Source organism: Pseudocercospora fijiensis (genome assembly GCF_000340215.1).
Source record: "Pseudocercospora fijiensis CIRAD86 unplaced genomic scaffold MYCFIscaffold_1, whole genome shotgun sequence".
NCBI classification, from domain to species: Eukaryota; Fungi; Ascomycota; class Dothideomycetes; order Mycosphaerellales; family Mycosphaerellaceae; genus Pseudocercospora; species Pseudocercospora fijiensis.
The window spans coordinates 4,606,826-4,631,661 of record NW_006921532.1 but is presented as its reverse complement, the minus strand read 5'-3'; the positions used below and the strand labels follow the sequence as shown (position 1 = coordinate 4,631,661).

At 51.7% G+C, this 24,836-nt stretch overlaps 14 protein-coding genes across 14 annotated transcripts; 5 read left to right on the top strand and 9 right to left on the bottom strand.

Annotated features, from left to right (window-relative positions):
* Positions 1 to 1,273: 1,273 nt before the first annotated feature.
* Positions 1,274 to 2,281, top strand: MYCFIDRAFT_209763 (uncharacterized protein). Its single transcript, XM_007923199.1, has one exon. The coding sequence runs from the start codon at positions 1,283 to 1,285 to the stop codon at positions 1,958 to 1,960; it is 678 nt and encodes a 225-aa protein (XP_007921390.1). The 5' UTR covers positions 1,274 to 1,282; the 3' UTR covers positions 1,961 to 2,281.
* Positions 2,282 to 2,496: 215 nt separating this feature from the next.
* Positions 2,497 to 4,032, top strand: MYCFIDRAFT_55288 (COP9 signalosome complex subunit 4). Its single transcript, XM_007921947.1, has 3 exons — positions 2,497 to 2,747; positions 2,810 to 3,339; positions 3,396 to 4,032. The coding sequence occupies exons 1-3, from the start codon at positions 2,509 to 2,511 to the stop codon at positions 3,836 to 3,838; spliced, it is 1,212 nt and encodes a 403-aa protein (XP_007920138.1). The 5' UTR covers positions 2,497 to 2,508; the 3' UTR covers positions 3,839 to 4,032.
* Positions 4,033 to 4,186: 154 nt separating this feature from the next.
* Positions 4,187 to 4,783, bottom strand: MYCFIDRAFT_55284 (uncharacterized protein; the record flags this gene model as incomplete). The annotated part of the gene is made up of 2 exons (XM_007921946.1): positions 4,187 to 4,497; positions 4,558 to 4,783. 2 exons carry the CDS (start codon positions 4,781 to 4,783, stop codon positions 4,415 to 4,417), a joined length of 309 nt encoding a protein of 102 aa, XP_007920137.1. The 3' UTR covers positions 4,187 to 4,414.
* A 236-nt stretch (positions 4,784 to 5,019) lies between these two features.
* MYCFIDRAFT_76111 (uncharacterized protein) lies at positions 5,020 to 5,502 on the bottom strand (the record flags this gene model as incomplete). The annotated part of the gene is made up of 2 exons (XM_007922243.1): positions 5,020 to 5,060; positions 5,133 to 5,502. The coding sequence occupies 2 exons, from the start codon at positions 5,500 to 5,502 to the stop codon at positions 5,020 to 5,022; spliced, it is 411 nt and encodes a 136-aa protein (XP_007920434.1).
* A 1,145-nt stretch (positions 5,503 to 6,647) lies between these two features.
* Positions 6,648 to 7,639, bottom strand: MYCFIDRAFT_100001 (uncharacterized protein; the record flags this gene model as incomplete). Its single annotated transcript, XM_007923198.1, has 2 exons — positions 6,648 to 6,818; positions 6,878 to 7,639. Coding segments are annotated over 2 exons (933 nt in total), but the record flags the coding sequence as incomplete, so codon positions are not given.
* A 322-nt stretch (positions 7,640 to 7,961) lies between these two features.
* On the top strand, positions 7,962 to 9,478 carry MYCFIDRAFT_209761 (uncharacterized protein). The gene is made up of 2 exons (XM_007923197.1): positions 7,962 to 8,800; positions 8,853 to 9,478. Exons 1-2 carry the CDS (start codon positions 8,012 to 8,014, stop codon positions 8,925 to 8,927), a joined length of 864 nt encoding a protein of 287 aa, XP_007921388.1. The 5' UTR covers positions 7,962 to 8,011; the 3' UTR covers positions 8,928 to 9,478.
* A 559-nt stretch (positions 9,479 to 10,037) lies between these two features.
* Positions 10,038 to 10,924, bottom strand: MYCFIDRAFT_205968 (uncharacterized protein; the record flags this gene model as incomplete). Its single annotated transcript, XM_007923196.1, has 5 exons — positions 10,442 to 10,924; positions 10,318 to 10,406; positions 10,182 to 10,286; positions 10,109 to 10,149; positions 10,038 to 10,081 (listed from the first exon to the last, which is right to left on the bottom strand). The coding sequence occupies exons 1-5, from the start codon at positions 10,517 to 10,519 to the stop codon at positions 10,038 to 10,040; spliced, it is 357 nt and encodes a 118-aa protein (XP_007921387.1). The 5' UTR covers positions 10,520 to 10,924.
* Positions 10,153 to 13,670, top strand: MYCFIDRAFT_48468 (glycosyltransferase family 34 protein). Its single transcript, XM_007921847.1, has 4 exons — positions 10,153 to 11,159; positions 11,215 to 11,503; positions 11,562 to 12,052; positions 12,119 to 13,670. Exons 1-4 carry the CDS (start codon positions 10,700 to 10,702, stop codon positions 12,373 to 12,375), a joined length of 1,497 nt encoding a protein of 498 aa, XP_007920038.1. The 5' UTR covers positions 10,153 to 10,699; the 3' UTR covers positions 12,376 to 13,670.
* On the top strand, positions 12,131 to 13,670 carry MYCFIDRAFT_209760 (uncharacterized protein). Its single transcript, XM_007923195.1, has one exon. It carries the CDS (start codon positions 12,475 to 12,477, stop codon positions 12,850 to 12,852), a length of 378 nt encoding a protein of 125 aa, XP_007921386.1. The 5' UTR covers positions 12,131 to 12,474; the 3' UTR covers positions 12,853 to 13,670.
* MYCFIDRAFT_159511 (uncharacterized protein) lies at positions 12,131 to 15,207 on the bottom strand. Its single transcript, XM_007923194.1, has 2 exons — positions 14,995 to 15,207; positions 12,131 to 14,942 (listed from the first exon to the last, which is right to left on the bottom strand). The coding sequence occupies exons 1-2, from the start codon at positions 15,085 to 15,087 to the stop codon at positions 13,080 to 13,082; spliced, it is 1,956 nt and encodes a 651-aa protein (XP_007921385.1). The 5' UTR covers positions 15,088 to 15,207; the 3' UTR covers positions 12,131 to 13,079.
* Positions 15,208 to 15,416: 209 nt separating this feature from the next.
* Positions 15,417 to 18,660, bottom strand: MYCFIDRAFT_55271 (uncharacterized protein; the record flags this gene model as incomplete). The annotated part of the gene is made up of 2 exons (XM_007921945.1): positions 15,417 to 16,458; positions 16,509 to 18,660. 2 exons carry the CDS (start codon positions 18,658 to 18,660, stop codon positions 15,707 to 15,709), a joined length of 2,904 nt encoding a protein of 967 aa, XP_007920136.1. The 3' UTR covers positions 15,417 to 15,706.
* A 301-nt stretch (positions 18,661 to 18,961) lies between these two features.
* MYCFIDRAFT_86053 (uncharacterized protein) lies at positions 18,962 to 20,623 on the bottom strand. Its single transcript, XM_007922457.1, has 3 exons — positions 19,996 to 20,623; positions 19,402 to 19,895; positions 18,962 to 19,351 (listed from the first exon to the last, which is right to left on the bottom strand). The coding sequence occupies exons 1-3, from the start codon at positions 20,297 to 20,299 to the stop codon at positions 19,214 to 19,216; spliced, it is 936 nt and encodes a 311-aa protein (XP_007920648.1). The 5' UTR covers positions 20,300 to 20,623; the 3' UTR covers positions 18,962 to 19,213.
* A 507-nt stretch (positions 20,624 to 21,130) lies between these two features.
* Positions 21,131 to 24,009, bottom strand: MYCFIDRAFT_125670 (uncharacterized protein; the record flags this gene model as incomplete). Its single annotated transcript, XM_007923193.1, has 3 exons — positions 21,131 to 23,497; positions 23,561 to 23,897; positions 23,984 to 24,009. The coding sequence occupies 3 exons, from the start codon at positions 24,007 to 24,009 to the stop codon at positions 21,131 to 21,133; spliced, it is 2,730 nt and encodes a 909-aa protein (XP_007921384.1).
* Positions 24,010 to 24,011: 2 nt separating this feature from the next.
* MYCFIDRAFT_169918 (uncharacterized protein) lies at positions 24,012 to 24,614 on the bottom strand (the record flags this gene model as incomplete). Its single annotated transcript, XM_007923192.1, has 2 exons — positions 24,012 to 24,402; positions 24,604 to 24,614. 2 exons carry the CDS (start codon positions 24,612 to 24,614, stop codon positions 24,012 to 24,014), a joined length of 402 nt encoding a protein of 133 aa, XP_007921383.1.
* Positions 24,615 to 24,836: the final 222 nt, after the last annotated feature.

Sequence of the window (24,836 nt, the reverse complement as noted above, 5' to 3'; positions counted from 1 at the left end):
CCTACGTGAATGTGTTGTCGGGGACCTGGACTCTCACTGCTCTCAACTTCAGTTTTCCGAGGACTGACTGGCGCTAGACGCTTCCGCCCCTTTCGTCGTTGAGGCCGGACTTGAGAAGGAGCTGTACTTCTGGATGCACATTCTCAGACTGTCTCTGCAGAGCGCCTGCGGGTCTATCCGAAAACCTGCTCATTCGTAAGAAACGATCAAAAAGGTCAGTTTCCAACGGTTTGTAACGCCCCGCATGCTTCATTCTAGGTATGACAGCATGTTACTTTTGGTCTTTGGTCTTGCGGAACCATTGAAATCCATACAGAGCATTCCGCATACCTCGACATTATTATATCGGCACCCCGTCTGTGCGAGGCGAACATAGTCTGCACTCATGCTGCAGCTGAGTCCGAACGAACGATAGCTGACTTGTGCTCCTCAGAGCCCTCTGCTTGTCCGAGAGACTCAGTAGATCTCGGACATGGAGCAGGAGAAGCCATTCAAGACCATTGAGGTCATTGATTCACGGACGAACCAGATATGTAAAGTGGCATGTATGTCCTGCATTCGAGGCCATCGCACAACATCTTGCGGCATACCGGTCTGTCGGACAAAGATATTCTGGACGGTCAAGAGGCCAGGAAGGCCATCGAATTCGTGCACATGCCGCTACGGGGCTACAGGTGGCTGCAAGTGTGTTGTAGCGCGATCCGCTTGCCCTCACAAATCGAAGAAGGGCGAAAAACGCAGTGGCGAATGCCGCTGTGATGAACAAGGGAGATACTGCTGTATCCTCGACCCTGACCATTGGAGTACACTACTAGCTCTCGGAAAACCGACTGTCCATTTCTTTCCAACCAAAGAGGCCTTGGAAGCAAAGCAGGCTGCCCTAGCTCAAACCCTTCTGCCGCCAACTCCGGCATACTCTGCAATAGCCAGTCCACCGCCTTTAATACACAGTGGCCCTGGAACTCCAAGCGCAAACGGCCATGTACAGCCGATGCGAACCATATCTAGTCCTTATGGCGGATATTCTCCGTCACAGTCAACGACGTTGACTCCACGCTTTGATGTGATGGGACTTGGGGCGCCAATGGGATCACAAGATGATGTTCCTCCTGACGTGTTGACATGGGAAGGCCAGGCACCTCCCGCACCACAGGAGTTCCATCCGATGTTCGAGAGTCTTCCACAGGAAGAACAGTCATGTTGCCAATCTTCAACACCATCCGTGCATCATGCTCGTTCGCCCAGGCCTGAACACGAGAGCACTCATGGCCAACCAACATCGATGGGCCCCGCAAGCAACGGACTTAATGGCACGCTTGACCATACTATGTCAGGTCCACTCTCACCGCAAATACCTCCAGCATTCGACCTCGACCGATTGCGGGCGGACTATTTCAGTTATCAGTTCCCGTCGGCGATCTGTCAAAACTGCGGCCTCAGTGGGTGTACTTGCAAAAATTGTCCGCCACCATTCCAGAGCTATGGCACGGGAAGCTGGGCCCAATGCTGTGGGCGAAAACATGCTCGTGATGTTCAGCCGAGCCCAGCGCCCATCAAAATTGCAAGAACGAATACTTATGATGTCAGCATACATTCTCAAGTGCCTGAGCAGCAGCAGTCGGTGAGTACATCGCACGCGCAAGAAGCTTTTGCAGCGGGCGACATCTTTCGAACAGAGAATCATGGGTTTGGGGACGCATTCGAAGGCATCGAAATACCGTCGGCCACAACGCAGCCAAATTTTGATACATTTGACCTGGATGACGATCTGATACTGCCCGAGGGAACACAGCATTTAGACATCAGCGAGTTCTTGACCTCTGACCTGGTCGGACCGAACCAGAACACCGGAACAGGCAATAATAGCGAAAGCAGTGGTAGAGATGGTCGTGAAAATGGAGCTGGTGAAGGTGATGGAGCTGGTGGAGGTGTGAAGGGTGTTGCGGCAGGTGACCTTTGAAAACCGATGAAAGCAGGAGGTCACCGCAAAGCCATATTCGCAGGCAGATGTGCAAAGCCGGGCAGTCGTTCGACGCAACAAGTGGATAGAATGGAGGACGACAGTCAGCACGGCGTATCGATGTTCAAGCCACTGCCGGGATTGAGGACTGCACCGCAGACCGACGGGACTGCTTTCACAATATTGTGTTGCAGGAATGATGAATTAGAGGATGCAAGATCACGTATCGAAGGCAAGTCTTTCGGCATAGCGCATCCGTAGTGACCATAGACGAATGATTCGTCCGCCAGAGAAGCCAGTGTCTCTGCGGCACCATCTTCGATATTACATGTATGCACTTTCCTATTCACGTTCGAGCAATGCTTGTGAAAAGGATGTGCCTGAGGAAAGCCCTGAACCCTGCACGAGATCGCACTAGCGCCACTTGACAAACGACGGGCCTCGCTTTCATCAACTCACTTGTACTTTCATCCGACGAACATTTGCGCAATTATCGCAAGGTATAGTGACCCATCGTTATGACATGCAACGGTTCTAATTGTCGCAAGATGTCGATCGCTGCTCAACTAAGTCAGCTGGAAGCTGGCTCTGGGCCACAACGGACTCAAGGCTACGATGACTTGCTGAAAGAAATATTGGCGTCCGAAAACGTTGCCAATGACCTCGTTGCCTACGTACAAAGCATCACATCTGATTCGGTCGGCGTCATCAGCTCAAGACCACTGCTATCGGCGTTCGTGTCGCAATTCCGCACTTACGGAAACAACGCCGTCAAGCTTGAGGCTGGGTATGGACTTCGTGCTCCGAGACACATGCGCAATCAAGAATAACGCTGACAATTTATTGCAGCCCGCAGATTCTTCAGATCATCGGATCGAAGGTCGTGTCCTTTGAGCAACAAGACACCGACTTGAAGTTGATTCTCGCCGATGCGTATGAAGCAGATGAGGACTTTACCAATTCGGCCAAGACCTTGCAGACCATCACGCTCGAGTCCTCACAACGTCAAGTCAGCGACGACGAGAAGGCGAAGATTTGGATGCGGATCTGCCGCTGCTACCTCGAAGAAGACGATGCTACGAACGCAGTCTCCTATCTCAACAAGATCAAGCAAATCATCTATAACGTTTCCGACCAAGCCACCCGCCTACAATTCCAGCTATCGCAAGCACGTATCAGCGACTCGCAGCGAAGCTTCCTTGATGCATCCACAGCATACCATGCACTTTCCACCGAGTCAGTGATTGATGAAGAAGAGCGGTTGCAAGCGCTTTCTGCCGCGATCACATGCGCTGTACTTGCACCTGCTGGACCTCAACGTGGCCGTCAACTTGCCAAGCTGTACAAGGACGAGCGTGCAACTGATGCTCCTGAATATGGTGAGTGTTGGCGTCACTAGTCCATTGCTTGCGCATCTCAACTAATCCTTGTTAAGGTATCCTTGAGAAAATCTTCCTGGACCGCCTCCTATCACCTGCAGAGGTTGCCACGTTCGCAGCCGGACTGAAGGAGCATCAGCTTGCCAAGACCTCGGATGGCAGTACTGTGCTGGACAAAGCTATACTCGAGCACAACTTGCTTGCTGTGTCCCGGATTTACGCCAACATCACCTTTGGAAATCTGGGAAAGCTGCTTGGCGTGGATGCTGATCGTGCTGAAGTCTACGCCTCTGGCATGATTGAGAGCAATCGCTTGTCTGGCTCCATCGATCAAATCGCTGGCATTATCCATTTCAACACTAAGGAGCCCAACAACCCGAAGGTAGAGCTTCGTCTCTGGGACAAGAATGTGGCCGGACTCTCCGAAGAAGTGGAGAAGATCACCACTGCCCTCCAGAGAGAGGAACCAACATGGTACGAGCAGCAGGTTGGTGCATGAGTATGGGTGCCTTACAGTATAGCGATGGCGTTCCAGGTTTGAGACATGGCGATGAGTGTTATGCACATCACGATTAGGCTGTATTCTCCGAGACCTGCGAGAAGCATTGCAGCTCAGGTTAGGGATCGGGTACGGCGATACAGTACTGTGAAGTGGGTTCACGGACCCCCAGCAATATCATCTTGATTAAACTGATCACACCTTCCCCAAAATCACAAGGCTTCACATCTTCTACTTCTTGCTCCGCCGCTAGCCGGCTTGAAGTATGCACAGTGCAGTAGAGTTTGCTGCATGGAGCCGTGTCAGGGCGACTTCTGTGTCTGATGTCATGCCTCAGGCTCCTTTTAGCGACGCGAATTCATGGGCGCATACAACTATTTATCTGCATCCATGTTTACGAGGCTGATCGAGGGCTCGAAACGTGTGAGTAGTAACGCAAAAATCGAGTATCTGTACAGTAGTTCTATGCCCAGACAGGTCGGCGCGAGGTGGTGGCGGACACCTTGGGGCGACTCTTTAAACTGGTTCCTCTGGCTGTTCCTTCTCTCGTAACGCATCCCTGGCGAATTCGCTTCCTCATTCCGACTTCGATATGTAGTTCTGCTGCTCGAACAAGTAACCCTTGATCTTGGCGTGCTTCAATTGTTGCAAGTATCGCTCTACACGGCTGTCAGCGGTGATGCTCAGGAAAAAATCTCTCAGAGAACTGTCGAACTCACCTCTCAAATGTCCGCATTTCTCCAGATGGTTCACTCCCTCCCGGTAGTAGCACTTGCCCATCTCCTCTCGGATTAACCGCGCCATCATGCTCTGCACCCACTGCTCACGTATGATGGAGTCTTGCGCCGCTTTGAGGGCCTTGTTGTCATCGTAATCTACGCCATCGAATGTTGGTGGGACTTTCGGCTTTGCGGCCTTGAAGGACTCGGACTCTGGTGTTGGCATTGCAGAGATGTCTGTAGGTGTCGTGGCCGCGCTCGGCCTGTCAACAATGTCCAAACGGTGCTCGTGTAGCTATTGAGAGCGTCGAGTTCGCGTGAAGAGTGCCGCTGTGGTCAATGGGCGCCGGCTGTGCTTCACCTGAGGTGTTTCTGCACAAGACGCCTGTCGCATGCTGTTCGACAAGCTCAATCTGACTAAACCCAATTCGAGTGGCCACCGTGGATCTCCAGGTGGAAACCTCACTCCACAATCGAACTAATCGTGGGCGTCAAATCTCCATCTACGTGCCCGTCTCTCAATCGCTCACTCTTCCTCTTATTACTCCTCCGCCAACTAAATCGTTTCAACGTACTTTTCTTCTGTTTGCTATCTGCGGCAGGCTCAGTCTTCTTTCTCTCCTCCGCCTCGCGCTCTTCAGCCTTCTTGCCCCAATAGTCCTTCCCGCCATGACTTGGCATGCCGTAGCTGACCTTCCACTGCCACTCGTCAAACTTCACCACTTGCTGCTCTTCGATGTCTCGAATCAAGGCATCTCGTCGCTTCTGACAAGGTGGACATAGCTGGTCGAGACGCAGACTCTTGTACGGGTGTGCCACAATCTCGCAGCCTGTGGACCAAGGCACGGACGGATCGAAGGACGCATGTCGACATTCCACCAGAGGCCGCGGGCAAAAGCTGCTGTGGCCGCAAGTCGCAAATATTACGCGACTGTGACAACACATGCTTTTCAATGAGTGACTGAAGATTGTCGAAGTTTTGGGCTTCGGCGGAACGTACAGAACATACCGCTTCTGTAGGCTCTTTGTCTGAAGAACAATCTTTCGTGGTCTTTCTTCTCAGCATACGTACTCTCTTTGTACATGAATTTCGCGGAGATCATCAACTAGTCCATATCCACGATCAGAAGCGAGACTCTATGACAGCTCATCAACCAGGAAAGGGGACGTGAGCTCGGAAGGCATTCGTGAACAATGATTGGGAGAAACGGGATCATAAGATTCGTAAAAGCTCATCTTGACGCTGTATTTACGATGCGTTATCTCTGAAAATAGCAAACCGAATATGCCTGTTCCTTCGCAGCAGTATTGACTGTCGTCTGTGTAGATCAGCAACCCAGGAATCGACCAAAACTCGACCACACCCTCAGACCTCAGGATTCGTCTTCCGTCGTCGTATGTCTTTATTCAGTCGATTGACGGCATTGTGAACACCTTCTCGACACTTCTCCTCTAAACGGCCTGCGTCTTGCTTCGCATTATCCGCGTCTAGCCCAGCCTTTTCCTGATCTAGCAAGAAGTGATGGCGGTAGCCGGGCATCCTGCCAAAGCTCGTGTTATCAGGATCAGGTGGAGACAAGTGCGAAGACAGCTTCTTATTTATCTTAGCAGTGAGAAACATGTTCTATCTAAACTGTACATTGATGGGATCTCACTTTTTTATACTCTGTACCGCAGATCGTAACGCACTACTCTGAATCAATTGCATTGTTGCGTGAAACAAAGCAGCTGATCAAATGTAACAAAGGAATAAAGGACGTTGGACAGAGTAGTCTCACTTGTTAGCTAGACCACGCGAAGGGCAATGCAGCCAGGCTCTCTTGCCATGCCTCTGGCAATTCGCCATGCCGCAAAGCCATTCGAATCATTTTCAATACATTTGGAAGCCCAAATTGTCGCTCAGCTCTGCACCCTGATTTCAACAAAGCGGTCCACAGCAACTCCTTGCAGCATGCTGTTTGCTAACATCGAAATTGTTTTTACATATCCCCAACGCCTCGCTCAAAGAACAGGGAAGCTGTCAAATCGAGAGGAGAAGCCTACGCTGAGATCCTTGGTCGTTTGTCATCGAATTGCACACCGCCGTCCTCGCCATCGTCGCTCAGCATTGCATCATCACCACCTTCGTCGACGACATCGCGACTTCGCTTAAGACCTTTCATCTTCCTCGTTTGAAGTTGAGAGAGATCTTGACGACCCATGTGAATGCGCCCAACCTTGTCGCCAATTGTGTCGGTCTCAATGTTCTTTTTGTGCTTGGCCTGAAGTCAAGTGTCAGTATAATGACTACATCACGGAATATTGAATGAAATATGCTCACCTCTGTCGTCTTCGGCCTCCGCATGGCCTCCTTCATCATCTCTGGATCCGATTCGTGCACACGCCCGACGCGGAAATCGATTCTAGGACCCATCTCCTCCAGGTGGACCTTAGGCAGCTTCTCGCCACCCTTCTTAGTCCGTATCAAGTAACATCGCATGTGAATCTGCGGTTTGACACCGTCCTTCTCTTCCTCATCTACACTGAAATGGATCATGTATTGCAAGCCCTCGACATCCACATTGCCTGCATCCGGGCCTCTGAACAGATCTAGCAGCATGCTCTTGGCCAAGGTAAATTCGTTGGGGATCGGCGACTCGAAAGCACTCCCTGAAAATGAAAGTAGAGGCTTCAGGCCGACAGCAGCTTTTGCATTTTTGAACTGCGACAGCGAACGGAATGTATCTGGATCCACAAGCAATTCCATCATGTTCAACACCTTGAAGTCGAACATTCTCACTAGTGTCAACGCATGCGGTCGCTTCTTACTGTGAGAGGCATACACCATGAGTGACGCATCGTTCTTGTCGGCGAAGAATTCGAGACTGCTGGGATCTTCAAAGGGGTGTATGCTGTTCTTCTTGTCGAACTTGACGCAGAGGGGACGCTTTATCGAGTGTAGATCTTTCATCACGAGCGAAAGAACTTCGGAGACGGTCGTGTAGCGCAGAAAAAGCGTGGTCTTGGGATTCTCGACTATTTGTGGCGCCTTGTTGTCGAGGTAGCGCTTTGTGCGAGCATTTTTGGGTTTGATCTCGCGTATAGGGAGCGCCATGACGATCCAGAGATGGTTCGATTTCGCGAGTGTGTGTGTTTATATCGCTGTGAGGGTGGGCGGGTTCCGTTCCTGATGTGCGCAGGGCACAATGTTGCTATAGTTTGATATGGGGCCCAAGCTGGAAATATTTCTGAGCGAACTTCAGAAGTTCAGAAGCCTCGTAGGTGCAAGGTTTAGCTAAGTAAACCGTCCTGCCGATATCGATAAGAAACCTTTTTCCGATGCCGATTCCGACTCTATCCATGATACTAATCAGTTGCGACGCTTCTGATTCCACAACTCCTTGCCACACCGCGACCGCCCAGACCCACCTCTTACACACAGCGTTAAATCAAGAGAACATCACCCACCGCCAACATGGCCTCCAGTCCTGCTCAATTGCATCCGATCGCTACAGAAGCCGACTTCAACACGACAATCCAACAAATTCCAGCAGAATGCCTGACAGTCATCTACTTCCATGCTCCTTGGGCCGAGCCATGCAAACAGATGTCCACTATCCTCACCACTCTCGCCAGTACATACGAGCATACTACTCCGCCACGAATAGCCTTCCTGTCTCTGGATGCGGAAGAAGTTGCGGATGTATCTGAGCGCTATGATGTCACACAAGTTCCTTTTGTTGTTCTTCAGAAGAATGGTCAGGTTCTCGAGAGCGTGACAGGCACGGATGCTGCGAAGGTTCGGAGTGCGGTGGAGCGGCACGCTGGTGAAGATGGCAAGCCGGGCGCCTCCCTTCCGCCCAAGCAGAATGTAACACCGCAGACACACAACGATGCAACTATGGGCGGGGTTTCAAGTGGCAATATGTCTCAATACAAGCATGGACCTGGCGAACAGCAATCTGCGCCGCACTCCAGCGACGGACAGCTGAATGGGGCACCAAGCAAAGAAGAGCTCAACAAGAGACTCGCTGAGCTGGTCAAGGCCGCTCCAGTGATGCTGTTCATGAAAGGCACACCGAGTGCCCCTCAATGTGGCTTCTCCAGGCAGACTGTCGCGATCCTTCGGGAGAAAGGGGTACGGTATGGATTCTTCAACATTCTAGCCGATGATGAGGTGCGGCAAGGCCTGAAGGAGTTCTCCGACTGGCCGACGTTCCCACAAGTGTACATGGATGGCGAGCTTGTAGGCGGATTGGACATTGTAAGTCGCACTGCCTAAACCACTGGAAAGAACCGCGCTGACCAACCTTTAGCTCAAGGAGGAGTTTGAAAACAATCCGGACTTCATGAGTGATTATCAGGTCAAGAAGGCCGCGCAAGCAGCTTGAGCGGCATTTTTTCATCCAGCAGTTGATACCATTTTCAACAGATCATGTGAACGACCAATCGTTGCACTATCATTGGTACATGCAGTTTCGCGAGGTTGGCGCAAGAATATAGCGAGAGTATGCTGTGCAGCCGTCGCTTCTATACGTCCAGCGATATGAACACTCATGATGAAATCGAGATTGGGAAAGCATCGCCACATGCTTTCGTTCCAAGGTAATGCGACTCCACACTGCTCTTGCGCATAGTACTCATCCCGTTGGAACCCGGCAATGCATCAAGACGATTCATTCAGCGATTGCACGCGGTCGTTGTCATATACTTCAGGAAGGATCGGCAGACGCTGCAATGCATGGTTGTGAGATGCCTGTGTGCAAGGCAGATACAGTAGGAAGTTGGCTGCAAAAGCAATACTTGAATGTAACCAGAGAGACTTTTCCGTAGGATTTCAGGGAGACGACGAATATACAGAAACGGCACCCTGGCGCCAGGTTTGCGGTCTCTGTATATTTCGACAACCTGTGTCATGCTAGAGCAACAATTGTTCCACTCTAGAAAAGTGTCCTGAAAAGTGTGGCATAAATTGTTGCCAATCAACACTCAGGCTCGATTCCCGTCCAACTGCTGCCCGTTGGCCCCCAATTAGTCTCTGACTGTCGGCGGCGTTAGCATCAGGTTAGCCACAGAGAAGACGAAGAATGGCGTGATGTTACAAAGTGATGCACGGAAGCTGAGATTAGATGGTTCGACTTGGCACCTGTAGATGCATTTCAAGGTCGAGCCTTATGGGAAGCGAAACTCAAAGCAGACCCAGCCAGGGTGCAGGACGGCAGGATTGCCTGGAAGGACGATCACAGCAGGCGGGCAAGCGGGAGAAAAAAAATGCATAGTGGCGTTGGAGGGATAGCGGGTGAAGGTGGAGATGGGCGGGATGCAGGCTCACTGCGGCGTCGTAATGAGGCAGATGCTGTGGCTGTGCGGTGTGTTAGTGACAAGTGTCGGTGGTGGGACTGTGGGAGATACAGATTACAATAATTTACAGAATCGACTCCTGGCATCACTAGTCTTCAGCAGTTCAGCAGTTTAGACTTCTGGGCGTAGCGTACTGTATTCTAGCTGCGGTGGCATCCCTTTCTTCGCGCCTGAGACACACGTGCTCTGTGCCATGCCATTTGATTGACACCTCTCCATCCACCCGCACCCGATGAGTGCGCGCCACGACGACTGCAGGATCGCAATCAGCATCGACTAATCACGACATATCCGTGTCGACTTGCATACGCGAAGGCTTAGCCACATAGTACTGCTCCTCCACGCTCCTGCAGCCGACTCGACTCGACACTCCCGCTTTCGCCGCCGCACTCCCTTGCACGCAAATCTCGGAGCGCTCACCGCTGCGGTGAGGGTGAGGGCGGCGTGAGCATCGTAGAGAGCGCGACCAGCAATCGCAAAGGTGGCCTACTCATCGCCCGCCAGTGGAGCTGAGGCTGCCTCCACCGCCGCCGGCTCGAACCACCGTCGTCGGCCCTCTCGCGGCGGCAGCAATCTCCATACTGCGAGCCATCTCAATGCCCATGCCCAACCCCAGGCCCATGTTCCGGTAACTGCAGTAAACAGTGGAGTCACTGGAACCTCTGCCTCAACCAGGCTGACGGCTGGGAGTGGAGCTCCCTTTGGCCTGCGAGCATCGACGTCGCCCACGCGTCACGCCTCGCTCACGCTGGGCACCACATCTTTCGACGAGGACGACGAGCGCGACCAGCACCGCCAGCACATGTCGCTCGACCGCAGCCCGTCTCCGAGGCGCGACGGCGGCTGGTCGTCGCCAGGCTTGACCACTCCTGATGGCGAAATCAACGGCAAACGCCTACGTGGAGCCTCGCCAAGTGCGAGCAGCGGCATGAATGGCGGCCACGATGTCACATGGGCCAGCGCAAAGCAGCGCTCCGCGAGAATCAGCGGGTACCCAAGCTATCAAAGCACAAATCAAGGCTTCTTTGGGAGGTTCAAACGGAAACTGAGCATGAGCTTACCATATGCATACGGCGGACAGGATGGTAGATTTGCAGAGAAAGAGAAGCTGGGCCGCGGACGATTACCGGTTCAGAAGATGCAGTGGACTGAACTGCTCGCTGAGATGGTCAGGAGGATGGGGTTGATACTGTCACGGAAACGAAAGTGGTACGCGCTGGTGATATTGATTCTGACATTCGCGTTATTTTTCTTCAAAAACTGTGGGTACCTTGTCAACGGCCGTGGAACGTCGTCTCAGCTAATCTTGCGCTCCAGCACTCGTATATCAGTACCGACGAACATCATGGCTGGGTGGTGGCGCGAAATTCGTCATCATTCTAGGCGCGAATCAAGGCGGAGGCGTGATGGAGTGGAAAGGTGCAAGAGAATGGGCGATAGAAAGAGACAGTGTGAAAAACAAGAAGAAGTACGCAGCGCAATGGGGCTACAATCTCCACATTGTGGACATGAGCACCAAGAAACGGTATGCACACGAATGGCGAGAGAGTTGGGAGAAAGTGGACATCATTCGGAATGCCATGAAGAAGTTTCCGGATGCCGAATGGTACGCTGCATCATGGCATCTCGCAACGTTGACTAAAACTGACACATGGCAACTACAGGTTTTGGTGGCTGGACCTCAACACCTTCATAATGGAACCTAACTATTCTCTCCAGTCGCATATCTTCAACGACCTCAACAAAAACACGTACCGGGACATCAACGTGTACAATCCTTTGAAGATCAAACATCCGCCGAATGGGACATCGGATAACCCAAATGCTCCGCAGTTTGTTAACTACTTGGACGCGGAAAGTCTGTCGCCCGTTGGAGATGGCAAGCCAGAGAGCATCAACTTGATCGTACCGCAAGATTGCGGTGGTTTCAACTTGGGCTCGTTCTTCGTCAAAAGAAGTCACTGGACTGACAGAATATTGGACATATGGTGGGATCCGGTGTTTTATGAGCAGAGGCATATGGAATGGGAACACAAAGAACAGGATGCGCTGGAGTACATCTACACCAATCAGCCGTGGATTCGACCTCACGTTGCCTTCGTACCGCAGCGAAAGGTCAACGCTTTTCCAAATGGCGCTTGTGGCGATGATCGAGGTCTTCCCCCTGGAGGCTGCAAATCGCTCAAGGTTGGCGACGACATGAAAGAATGCGGCATTCAAGGTATACACTACCAGAAAGAAGAGCGCGATTTCTTGGTCAACATGGCAGGATGCGAGTGGGGTAGAGACTGCTGGGGAGAGATGTACAATTTCCGGCAATTGAGCAACAGGCTCAATCGAAATCCATGGGAGAAGTTCAAAGACTTCATCAGCGAGTCATGGAACGAAAGGAAGAAGAAAGAGAAGTCGAAACGAAATCAAGCGGGTATGGAGCAACAGCAGAAAGGGAAGCAAGAGGCGGAGAAAAAGAAGCAATGAGCCTGGAATTGAGCAGAGCTGGGAGTCAAACCGCCAGCCCACTTATGAAATCGACTGGACTTGCTTCTAGCTTCCGACGCCCGCGATCTATTGATTCTGATGAACACTACTTCTGGATACGTTCAAGCGAGTTTTGCATACCATGACAATGCAGCACATACTGCACTTCAATGCACGCAGAAGAGGACATGCCATTTGGCATTCTGCATGGCGTTTTCGAGGCGTTCCGGACGCCGCCTTGGCTTGGGCTTGATGTGCAACATTTTCCGTGACGGCATTTTCCAAGCAAGCCATCTGAGCGACTTTTCACTTCAGGCAGCGATGGGCCCCGATGGTGGCTGGAAAAGGTGTTGGCTTGTATGGACGGGTCATCAAAGGCGAGATAGCGGTACGACCTGGGTGAGACAGCTCGGTAAACGATGTGACGTCTGCTGGTCCATCAATCATCCACTCGGTAGAGATATAGACTTCATGTGATACCAGAAACTTGTATGTTGCTACTGACAGACCTTCCCTGGATGTGTTGAGGCCATACTTGGCCCATATGTACAACACTGAATATCAAAGCGTGACCGCTGGTCTCGCGATACTTCCATTATTAAGAACCCTGATCCTGTGTCCACGCAGAATCATGCGAGCCACGCCTATCGTTATGCGTGAGACAATAAATGCCATGAATATAAGGCTGCGCTCGTCAATCCCGACTATTTGACCGCCGAATCATTGAGGATTAGTCGCGGCACCTTTCTATGCCTGTCGTTTCCATCCGCTTCTGCGCCATCTATCTCGCTGTAATGCTCCCGAGTACTGATACCCCCGATATGATCCATTCCAGTAATGCCTGGCACAAACCCACCAACGCCTCGTTGCATGTCCTTAAGCAGGCGATCCTCGGCTTCGCGGTTTCGGTTCCTTTGGTCTGGGTTCGGCTGCCCGGCCGCGTCTTCTCTGCCTGTACTCCTTGCCTCATTCTCTTGAGCAGTCGGCGTTCGTCGTTGACGCAGCTCATCCCAACATTCTTGCAGCTCAAGCTCGACGGTCATCCGAATCCTTAGAGCGCAGATCGAAGGCCATACGGCTCGTTCGCCTTTCAGTAGCCATGTATCGATTAGGTCCTGCTTGGGATTCTGGAGCAACCGAGGCCAATCTCTGAATGTTATCTCAGGCACCAATGTAATATTGTTTCCAGTGCCAATTGTTTCGTCGCTGAGAATCCGATGTAATCTCTCTGGGAGGACATTGAGGAAGTCCAGTGAGACAAGCAATGCACGTATCCACAGTCCAACCACATGGGGGATCCATCTTCGGTCCTGCCTTTTGCCGCGCAGATACGGAAGGGATGGGCGAGAGAACGGCGCGATGTAAGGACGTGCTTGCGAAATTATAAAATGTTCGACGTTGAAAAGCTGCCGCAAACGTCTGAAAGGGTTATTTTGTTCCGCCGATGAGGTCGGCCGGTCCAGTCTTTGCCGTCCTTGCGGTATCTTCGCATCTATGGCTCGAATGTTCCCGTCCAGATCTTTGTACAACAGCCGCAGAGCATCGAGCTGGCTCTGGCCAACGTTTGCGTCGTGAGATGCCATTGCTGCCGACCGTATAAGATACCTAGGTGCTGTCAAATGGTTCATGAGGCTTGGAACTTCTTCACTAGGTGATGAGACAACGATGTTGAGGACCCGGCCGGTCCGCTTGTATGCTTCCTCAAACGTCATATCGCCCACATTGTCGCGTACACATTGCGCCAGCGCATCTGGATCAAGAACGAAACCGGCCTGGACAAGTCTTCGCAAACGACGCATGACAACTTGAAGCCACTTGCGCAGCCGCTCCATGGGCCAGAGAAATCGTGGCAGCTTTCTCTTCGCTGACGTCTCCCTTTGCGCTTGACGAGAGCGATTGGCGAAGGCGCTCAGATCTAGGGACTCGCCGCAGACAAAGTCAGGCAACTCCTGTTCAGTCTTGCTTCCGACAAGTGCCGCCATCAGCGCGCCAGTAGCTGTGCCGACAATGACATTGGGCAAAATAGCCTGTTCGTCAAGTGCCTGCACAACGCCCAGGTGGCAAATGCCAAATATGGACCCCCCTTGTAGGACCAGCGCTGTCCTGCCATAGGTTTTCTGCAGATCACTCAGCAGAATCCGCTTATCCTGGGCAGAGAAACGCCCAGCTCTGGTAGCAAGTGCCGGAGGCGATTTGGTGACAGCTCTGATGGCAGCCACTGTCTCGTTCACGTAAAGATGTATCTCCTCTTTGGTGGTCATGTATGTCTGCTTGTAGAGTGCCAGGTTGGTGATATTATACATGTGTCGCATGAGGGAATGTCGAAGGGTATCGCCGATTTGAATGTAGTTACCCTCATTTCTAAGACGTCCAAGGAGTTTGCGCCGCTCACTGACATGCTTCCAGCCGTAGTGCTTGTCGATGGGATTCAGGATCCACCCCAGAGCTTCGGGTTGCTTGTCAAGGCCTTTGGCCGCTTCAAGCCACTTTGAGAAAGTCGTAGCTGACTTGAGCTGGCGCAGGTATCGTGATTCAGACGATTCTTCCAATAACCAGGCCAAAACGCTCTAGAACCTAGTCAGCAAACGGTCAAGCAAACACGAGCCGGGTAGCTCGTACAAAGGGCCATTTCAACAGGTTGCCCAGCATGCTTAAGATGGCAGCAACAAGCAGGCCACTCTCGCTCCCGCTCCATGCCTGGCCGTCAGCCATAACTCAGCGCTATGCTCCCAGTATCCTCATTTGCCTCTTCCGCCCAGAATACTGCATATGGATTGCGCGGCAACGGTGTGTAGGGCTTGGGGGGCGATGTCGAAGGCGAGACAGAGGGCGCGATTCAGCAGATTGCAGTCCACGGGAGCCCCTCCTCCATATACGATACAACACGCGTCGTCGTTGCGCTTTCACATGCCACCTGGAACCTATCGGCACTGACGACGCGATCCCGGCCGAGGTCTGCCAAGCCAGCTGTGACCCTTGTGCTTGGCAGACGTACTCCCAACCAGGCTTCCTCCCGCATGACCTGAGGCATCATCATTGTTAGCGTGCCAAGCTGGCTACAGTATAGTATCTAGCGCTGGTGTTCATGGCTATAGTAGCCATCTATGCTGGACGACTTCTTTGTCTCAGTCAAGGTCTACAAAGCCATGGCCGTGTCTTCCCACTCGGCTGCGCTATTTTCAGCCGATGATCCTGAGTGCGAGCCACTGTCGCCACTTTTTTCAATGCCCTCTGCATTATCCTCCTCCGCAGCGCGGACGTTCCTGCTTTTGTCCATGTTCAGGTTACCTCTGATGTGCGACGATCCAGCATCGGCCATCTCTCGGTTCTCCTAGGACAGCGAGAGAGTCCGACTCGGCCTCACAGCAACCTGGGAGCCAATCTCCCAGATGCCAAGGTCCTTCCCTTCACGACCTTTCATCTTTCTTGAAGTCCACTTCTTGCCTTCTGCTTTGAGGACCAACATAGCTTTGCTTGTCGAAGCAAACGATGCAACGAGCTCTCGCATTCTACCCGCTTGAACACAGACCTCTGAAAGCAGATTCTTCTCGTCGGCGACCGTAACGCTCAAATCCATCGAATCAATCAAATTGTCTCTGCTGATAAGATATCCGGCAGAATGAAGCACAGTGTTGTAAGCAATGACCAGCTCCGGAACGTACCACTGACGGATTTGAGCGCAGTCTGCCTTTTCGTCCGCCTTTTCGTCTGCGTCTGCGAAACTATCGCCGAGCAAAAGCAGTCCGTTCAGTACAGGATCCATTGCTTCCGTCACCGCCTCTTTGGCGGCTTTGAGGTCTGGGCTCGCGCCGGTAAGACGAGGGTGTTTCTCAATGTACTCTGCTTCCTGCGTACGCCAGGACCCAAGCGCCTTGATTGCTTGCACTAGGAGTGAAAGCTCATAATAGCAACGCGATTCCTTGCGCATTCGTATATGATGGGAAGCAGCTTCTGCGGAGGGGGCCTGTTCGTCATCCATAGGATTGTAAGATTTGCCTATCTCCTGATATGACTTCCGAACGGCAATGTCTTCGTATGGGTATGTGTTAATGATCTTTATCGCAAGGGCGATGCGACCAGAGACTGTGACGAATTAGTCCAAGACTTCTGGTCCACTGCGCAATGTAACTTACTCAGAGCTTTCCTGAGCGCGAGACTCAGGCTGTAGAATGTGCGCTCCCATAGCCCTTCAACAATGTCAAACCACTTCAGACTCGCGATCACCTTCGAGTCTTCTTCCGGATGCTCATCAGCCAGGAATTCTTCAGATATGTGCTGGCCAGGATGCTTAGCATCGTCCGATGGCTTCAACATGTTCACTGGTTTCTCCGCTTTCAAGTTCTTCGTCAAAAGCTTGTCAAGCACATAACCCAGCTGCTCATTCAGGATGAAAACCACGTCAAGATTGTACTGACGCAGTAATTTCAACGTCTCGTCCTGCTCCCTGGGTGTTGTGATATCTTCGAGGACGTGGCTCATCACCATAACATATGCTCCCATGGAGAGCCTTGAAGCGTAGACCGGGATGAGATCACGTTTTCCTGCTGCCCGCAGCGTCTGGATATACGCAACAATCACGTTCATCTTCGCGATGGCCTCATCGCCCTGCAGATCCTGTGGCGCAAGGATATCCAGCAGAATGCCCATATGCGCTGCGATACGTAGTGTATGGGGATTGAGGCCAATAGCTTCTTCAGGCTCGTTCTGGCTTGCATTCTCCCAGAATGGCTCAAGATGTGCAATCATCTTCTCCCGTCGACCAGATTGCTGATCCGTCAAGGAAAGCGCGAAGCCAAGGGTATGAATCATACTGCCCACGTCGTTGGCAATCACGTAGCTTTCGATGATCTTCATTGGCTGGACGGATTCGTCTTTGGTGGAAGCCTCCGATCGCAGCCTTGCGAGAAGGTCGTATATGGCAAGATCTTGGTCTTCGAGAGTGCCGTCCGGGAGAGGATCGTTTCGCCCTCGATTGGGATGATTGACAGCGAGGAATTTGTCGAATTGTCGCACAAGAGCAGCAGAATAGTGTGCGTGTAGGTGATCGTCCATGCTGCGACATACCTTCTGCGTAGCGTGGATGTTGCCTCCGAGGAGTCCGTACACTGCTGCTTCGTAGCTGTTCGACACCTTTGATTTTGAAGCAGCGTAGGCAATCTTTCTAAACGTAGCACTTGAACGTAATTGAGACTGATCGAAACCTTTGCCGAGAGCGATCGCTCTCCAGCTTTCGTGCCGCTCTTCACACCATTGGCTGACTTCCTCCCAGCTTTTACCTCGTCTCAGCATTTCCCAACAGGCAATCCACATGGCCTGCTCAAAATGCGCATCGGGCTTCTCAAGTACCCTATCCTGGCGAGTCGCAGCGTCAGGATCTAGACTGGTGACAAGCAATTCCGCCTTGTCGGTACTCCGCAGTTGTGGCAACGGGTCTGCGTCAGGGGCTGGCCACGCCCTCATCCTCTTTTCATGCTTAATATGCTCTCGCGTGTGCATCCACCCATGGTGCCACAGTCCCTTGCCCCGTCCAGCCTTCGCCTCAAGCTCCTCTACGATGCCATTCAGATCGCTGGCCTGGTGTTCCGCGCTCTGTTCCAGCCATGTCTTCACCAGACTGCGCTCATGGGCCAAGTCGTCAGTCAGTAGAAATCGGTCCCAGAGTTGCTTTTCGGTGGTGTAACGGTGCACGGCGTCCGATGTAGAAGGATTTTGTTGGCGAAACTGTGAAGATCTCTGAGGGTTGTGGTGCACGTCGAGAATGATGTGGAAAAGGTCCCAGATGTCCGCCTCTTGCTGCCACTGCCGCTGGATCGCAACCTGCTCTCTCTTCGCCTCGCTCATGCTGCCGCCCAGTTTCAGACTCGTGCTCGTGGCAAGCGCATCGTTCTGGCTGCGGCTATAGGAGACGTCGGGGTTCTGCTCATTCCACTCCTTCCTCAGCTGCTGTGCCCTCTCTCTGCGATAGTCGCTTTCGAGCTTGAGTGCGGCTTCGCGAGCGATTTCCTTGAATTGACCGACGAGCTCCACCACGAGATCGTAAGTTTGACTCGTTCCTGTGCAAAGGCTTTCGATGAACATGTCGAGTCTCTCTGCGAAAGCCTCAACCTCGCTGCCCACACGATCTGCCATCTCGCGCAAGGGTTGCACCGCGTCGTCTAGGTTGCCGTTCGCTCCGCCGAAGATGCGTGACGCTCGCGGAGCCTCGTGTGAGCCTGCGTCTGTGTCTGCGTCTATGTCTCCCTCTATGTTCGCATCGTGGTCGTCCGGTTCCTCTCTGGGAACCATTTCCCACTTATCGCTGGCGGCAGTCCTTGCGCTCCTCGTGCGACGCGTAGGCACTTTCCTGGACACGCCCGCAGCTTGAGAACGGCGAGTTGCGACGGGCATTTTCGGCGGTACCAAGTGCTGTCATCAAAAGATGCAAGCCGAAGGTCGTGTCGACTATAGTAGAATTGGAAGTTCGCGAACCAAACGCGCTAGAACTAGAGTTCTATAGCTCGAAGTCTTGGCAAGCGTCGCTCACTTTTTGATTGTAACGCGGATGACATGACATTGGGTTGGAAAATGCCTGCAGCGGCACAGGATTCAATCATTCAAACATGTACTCATAGAAATTGATCGTTTTGGGCTATCTGCCTTGGCCATCGTTAACAACGCACTCCAGTTCGCATCTCAATCCCCAACGTCAAGAAGCTCAGTGCTTCCAGAAGTTCCAGTGCACGCGAAACACTGGCACACGGCCGCTTTGAGCTGTCTCATTTTATTCACATGCCGCTCATTTTTGGCGTTTCATGATGTCAAGCCATCTACTACATACGCCAGGGGGCCATGGAATCATCTAGTAGACTTTCTTCTTCTCATCGACGCTGAATTGCCCTGGGCCCATGTTGACAAGAAGTAAGAGCCCACCCACGATCGACAATATCTGGAAGAAGTCGTACTTGGCGAAATCCTTATGTGGGTGGTTAGGGTGAAGCTGTCGTTCCTATTAGTACGTGACTGTGGAGCTGCCGATAGATGACTTACAGTCCAGAAGTTGTTCACGAGAATGTTGAAAACACTCAAGATCATCACGAGCACGATCGCGCTCATCTTGGCCTTGAAACCCACCACGACCATGACACAAGCCACTGCTCCCAGGAGGATCACCACGACACGGCCGAAGCTCCAATCTCCGGCGAAAACGAAGCCGATGAACAGGAAAATCAGGAGCACACGTCCAGCAAGCTGGAAATACATCTTGCGGTCATTTTCATCAAGCTGAGGAAGTCCTGCCGGCGCAAACTTCTTCCTTACCCAGCTGTCAGAGAGCACCATAATCAAGCCGCCCATTACCGAGAGGTTGCGGAGGAAGAAGTTGAGGTCGAAGATCAGTCCATATCCCAGCGCCTGAGTAACAACAACGCCGATCAGTGCTGCCACTGCGTACTCCGAGTACTTGCGAGCGATGACCAGTATCGAGGCAGAGGTCATGGCAATGACGTTGACAACGAGAAAGACGTGATTGATCCCCCATGGCACTGTTCACATTCAGTCAGCGCTGTTGCCCGTGCCGTTCCCATACTCGCTCGTTTGCTGTCTCTTTTGGCAACTCCCTCCTGCTGTTGTATATGTACTTACTGTATCGGTAGTTATGTAGGTATTCCAGCTGGTCGCTCCACTGTGTGAAGATTCTCAATGCGTCTTCTAAGAAAGTGACCACAATCAAAAATCTTCCAATGGCTGGAAGGTAGGGCTTGATCGGGTCTGAGTAGGTGTCAAGTAGATCTTCCAACTTGCTTGTCTGCTCTCGGATTGCATCGAGCGGTGATGGGTCGTTCGTTGCGGAGGAATTCGAGTTCGAAGGACCACCAAAATTGCCGCCCATGGATCCTCCCTGCTGCCCACCAAGATGGTAGCCAGCTGTCCCTCGGATCTGCGCCATGTTGTGATTGTATGCCTCAAAAGCGGACAAGGTGTGGCAGTGATTTGCACGCAGAGTTGTCCTTGAGAGGCTGAATTGCCTTGGGCTCGCCTAGCTTGTGTACGGTCGTGCTCAACTTGACGCGAGAAGTTGGCGAGTAACCTGCGTGAAGTGAACAGCTATTCTTTCTTGGAGCCAGATGCGGAACTGCGCTTGTGCCCACGGGATTGACGGGCGTGACCGGCAAGAGTCGAGAGAATGGCAACGGACTTCCACACGCTTAAGTAACTAAGGCAAGGGAGAGTGTGCACTCCTCTTATTATTCAGGAGAGTCTTGATGTGGGGTGTGTGTGTGATGTTATTTCTAGCTGACCGGAAGACAAGTGGCCCTTCTAAGCCCGCAGATCGCAGCGATCGCACCGAGCTCCGGCTGAAGGCCTCAATGCCTCAATGCTCTTGCTTCTTTGTCCCGCTGTGGTAAATGAGATCTATTGTCGCCCATCGTCTTCCTTCCCCATTCACAGAATAGGTGGAGCTGTACCCTTCACTTGTGATGTCTTCGCTATACACTATTATTCTGGCTTCGATGCGAAGGGACTTGATTTAGCCATTCGCACAGTGCACTGCATGCCAAGGCTAAGCCACATATAACAGCAAGGATTAACATTTAACAATGCCACCTCGTCGACTGAAGCTGAAGGGCGGTCTATCAATGCTACACGGTACAAAGGCAGCGAAGCATTTTTATTGCTACAAAAGCCACTCACTGCTGTGTGCTGGCACCTGCTGCGGACTCCTGATTCGCCGCATTGGAGCGTCCGCGGTTGTCCCAATGCATTCGCACTCCGCCACTCAGTATTCGAAATCATCATCCACACCAGCTTTCTTATCCTTGCCCACACTCTCTTGCTTCCTGTACATTTCTGCCACCTGCCTACTGGTAGTAGCCTCCTCGGGCTTCTTATCATCCCTCACACGGATGAAACGTGGGAATCTGAGCGACACACCCTTATGCACACCATCACTGCCGAACTCACTGCTCGCAGCACGATATCGGGGAGACAATGTCAGATCCGCCGTCTTTACCTCCCACACGTATTTTGGCTCGAACCAGACATCGGGCTGGTCGTTCTTGCCTGTGGAATGATCGTAGAAAGGCTTGGCGCGGTCGATCACAAGCGGCGACAATGTCTCATGAAGTTCGGCCAGCACTGCTTCACTGAATCCAGTGCCAATGTTGCAGACCGTTTCGTATTGCTCGGTGCTGGAGTTATAGCACGCCAGATGGAAAGCACCATACCAATTCGTGCGCTTGCCTTTTCCGTAGTATGCACCAAGCACCACCAGATCGAGAGAATCGCCGGCACCAGAGAGGTAGTCCTTTTTCACTTTCAGCCAATTCTGGGAGCGACGGGAAGGCTCGTAATGCGATTCTACACCGTCGAGCATTTTAACCATGAGTCCTTCGCACGACGCGGCAATGGATTCGTCAAGCAGAGTCTGGATCTCTTCAATCTCTCGTGAGTTTCCAAATTTGGCGAAGGCAAATTCGCCTTCCACTTCTTCGAAAGCGCCGTACATGGCCTCTCTGCGCTCGCGGAAAGGCTTGTTAACTAGCGCCTCGCCATCGAGGTAGAGGATGTCGAAAGCAAACACGCAGACCTTGACTTTGATGTCCTCGGCTTTGACGTCCTTTTTCTTTCGCGTCATGAGCTGTTGGAAGGGCAGGACATGCTTCTTCTCCACATCCCAAGCCACGGTCTCGCAATCGAGCACAAAGGACTTGGTGCCCTTTTTGACCCATGAAGGCAATCTTGCCAGAATGTCGGGATACTTCTTGCTCAGATCCTCGCTATTTCGCGAGAAGATGTTCGAGACACCCCGGTCGGTCTTGCCTTCTTTTGGTGCGACAGTGGCTGCGAATTCCTCGTCCGCATCGTGAGCAACGTAATGAATCTGGGCACGCTCTCCATCGTATTTATACTCGCAAGTGAAGTCTCTTCCTTCAAATCGATCAAGTACTTCGCCGATGGACTTTGTTGGCTTGGCAAGCATGGGCTTTAGAGGGACTCCAGGCCGGAGCTTTAGAGCGCCGCGAAGTTTCCATATACCATGCTCTAACAAGGCTGGTACTATCACCTCGTAGGCCGGCAATTCGTTGTAAACTGCTTTGAAAATTTCTTCACCTTTCTTCAGATCCGCCTCAGTGGGAACTTTCTTGCCGTCTTCAGAGACAGCATGAGCCACCATGGCGTGCGAGAGCGCTGCCTGCAGACTCTTATCGGCTAATCCAAGTCGCATCTTGCCTTCGAGGGCACGGATGATGAATTTTGACTCACTTGGTCCACCTTTGTCCTTGTTGATATCCACATTTTGGCCTTTAGGAAGATTCACGTCTGCAGACGATAGCAGCTTCTTGATTCCGTCCACTTTTCGGCCTTGAGAGCCTTGGCCTTCGACGGTGGCGATCTTCATCAGACCTTCATGAACGCCGCGGACGGTAAGAGGCTTGGGCTTGAACATGGTGGGTTGATTCTGCCGGCTCTTTGCAGCAACCAAACCAAGATCTCCTATCTTTTGTTGATCCTCCTTGATGATCTTCAGACTTCGTCCAGTACTCTCGCCAATGGCCTTCATGATGAGAGACTCACCAATTCCGAGTTCGATGCCGGAGTAGTCTGCTGCTAATTTTCCATTCATCAGGAGAACAGTGGGAAGCAAATCCTGTGGTGTCAGTCGCGCAACCTGTCGAAGGAAAGCTGAGCATAAAGCCAGAATCTCGAGACGCTTCGTAGTGAGCTCAATCTTGGAAAAAGTGGTGCATAATGCAGCATAAGGTACCGGGTCTCCCGCTTTCCAATCGGGGTATGCGTCCTTGCTCGTGGCTTTAAGAGTACTCTGGACCTTTTCGCGAGCTTTTGCTGCTTGTTTCGGCTTGATCTCATCTTCCTGCTCTGAGTCTTCTGATTCAGCTTCTGAATCACTGGGTTCGTTTTTGTCATTTTCTTCTTCTTCTACGTCCTGCTCTTGGGCGATAGACTTGGCTTCTGACGATTTCTTTGTGGACAAAGTCTTCTTGACAGGCTCTTCATCGTCTTCGTTAGGGACTGCGGTCCTCTTCGAATTTGACTTTCGACCTTGGTTCTCGGACGGCTCTACGGGAGCAGGAGCTCGGACTTTCTTGGTTGGGTTTTCGGCAAGTTCATCGTCACTGTTGCTCTCTGGCTCATGCTCAACTTTCACTTTGATCGCTGCTTTCTTGGCTATACCCTTCTTTGAGACTCCGTTTGTCGCGGGCTTGCGGGCTTTCTTAGTAGGCGGTTCTTCATCTTCATCATCGGGATCAGCTTCTGCAGAGGCAGAGCGCTTCTTGGAGGAGCTTCGTGGCGAAGCTTCCTTATTGACCGACGGTGCATCGTTCTCAGACTCTTCAACCTTGGCATTCTTCATCTCCACATCGTCATCATCCTCCTTCTTAAGGTCGATAGGATGGGACTTGGAGGCTCCTGGTGCAGCTGACAGGTTCTCTTTCTCCTCTTTCGTGCCTACCTTGGATGAGAACTTCAGCTTCGCCTGCTGGGCCTCAGCTTTCTGGGCATTCTGGCCGCCGAAAAACTTGCTGTGTATCATCAGTACAAACTTGTGCCATCACGGGCTGCACTGGCAGTGCTCTCTTACCCGAGAGTCTGCTGATGGACGACATACCCGAGCGTCGCTTGCTTCGGCGCCATGATCAATGAGTTGCTAGTTTGCCAGTGTATTTTCCTTGCAGTGTGTATATGGGCTGAATGTTGCCGCGACGCTCTGGTAACGAATGTCGAATGTATTTCTCTCGCTGGTGGGGCGATGTAGTAATGCTGAGTGTGGTTGCAACGCAGCAAAAGGCGAGAAAATCGACGCCTAAGGTCGGCTGTGGGCGATACTTGTGAAGTCGGAGGAAGACAGCGAGACCATAGCATTGATTGGGCGGTATGCTGCAGTAGGCACCATGAATGGACAGCGACGCGTGAAGCTGAACGTGAACGTGAACGTGAACGCGCCTCTCGCGCCGAGGCTGACCTGACCTGACCGGGAGGCTCTCCCGTAGGGAGGCCCATACGTACCAGATTGTCAATATAGTACTTCTGACCGCAGCGACAACAACGCTATCTTTGCCCCTTCAAGTTCTTTTTAATATATCTTTTTATATAGAGGAGTTATAGCTTAATAACATAGAGCAAAGATACTCTAAATTGTATCTATTTTTAGAAAATAATAAAATTTATAGTCGTTACCTATTGAATTTATAGGCTATATAGCCTAAAATTCTAATTTAGAAGTTTAACAGTTTTAGCATTTTTTAGGCCTTAGCATACTATTTTTAGTAATCTAAAACATAGATCTTGTACTTTTACCTTATAAAAATCTAAATTTAAATTTATATATTAGTATAGAAACTATTAGTAATACAATCTAGAAAGGAATATTATTTTCTTACTATATTCTCTTTGGTTTATCTTTTTATTTAGAAGAGTTATAGCTTAGTAATATAAGACAAAAATACTCTATTCTTAACTAG

Coding starts and splice junctions, on each gene's coding strand:
- MYCFIDRAFT_159511 (XM_007923194.1), bottom strand. CDS start 15,087: ATGGCTGACGGCCAGGCATGGAGCGGGAGCGAGAGTGGCCTGCTTGTT. Junction 14,943..14,994: donor ACCTGTTGAAATGGCCCTTT/GTACGAGCTACC, acceptor ACTAGGTTCTAG/AGCGTTTTGGCCTGGTTATT.
- MYCFIDRAFT_86053 (XM_007922457.1), bottom strand. CDS start 20,299: ATGGCGCAGATCCGAGGGACAGCTGGCTACCATCTTGGTGGGCAGCAG. Junction 19,896..19,995: donor CCTACATAACTACCGATACA/GTAAGTACATAT, acceptor GAATGTGAACAG/TGCCATGGGGGATCAATCAC. Junction 19,352..19,401: donor TCGTGAACAACTTCTGGACT/GTAAGTCATCTA, acceptor TAGGAACGACAG/CTTCACCCTAACCACCCACA.
- MYCFIDRAFT_209760 (XM_007923195.1), top strand. CDS start 12,475: ATGAACACTACTTCTGGATACGTTCAAGCGAGTTTTGCATACCATGAC.
- MYCFIDRAFT_209763 (XM_007923199.1), top strand. CDS start 1,283: ATGGGCCCCGCAAGCAACGGACTTAATGGCACGCTTGACCATACTATG.
- MYCFIDRAFT_48468 (XM_007921847.1), top strand. CDS start 10,700: ATGTCGCTCGACCGCAGCCCGTCTCCGAGGCGCGACGGCGGCTGGTCG. Junction 11,504..11,561: donor AAGTTTCCGGATGCCGAATG/GTACGCTGCATC, acceptor TGGCAACTACAG/GTTTTGGTGGCTGGACCTCA. Junction 12,053..12,118: donor CGCTTGTGGCGATGATCGAG/GTCTTCCCCCTG, acceptor GCGGCATTCAAG/GTATACACTACCAGAAAGAA.
- MYCFIDRAFT_55288 (XM_007921947.1), top strand. CDS start 2,509: ATGTCGATCGCTGCTCAACTAAGTCAGCTGGAAGCTGGCTCTGGGCCA. Junction 2,748..2,809: donor GCCGTCAAGCTTGAGGCTGG/GTATGGACTTCG, acceptor AATTTATTGCAG/CCCGCAGATTCTTCAGATCA. Junction 3,340..3,395: donor AACTGATGCTCCTGAATATG/GTGAGTGTTGGC, acceptor ATCCTTGTTAAG/GTATCCTTGAGAAAATCTTC.
- MYCFIDRAFT_209761 (XM_007923197.1), top strand. CDS start 8,012: ATGGCCTCCAGTCCTGCTCAATTGCATCCGATCGCTACAGAAGCCGAC. Junction 8,801..8,852: donor TTGTAGGCGGATTGGACATT/GTAAGTCGCACT, acceptor ACCAACCTTTAG/CTCAAGGAGGAGTTTGAAAA.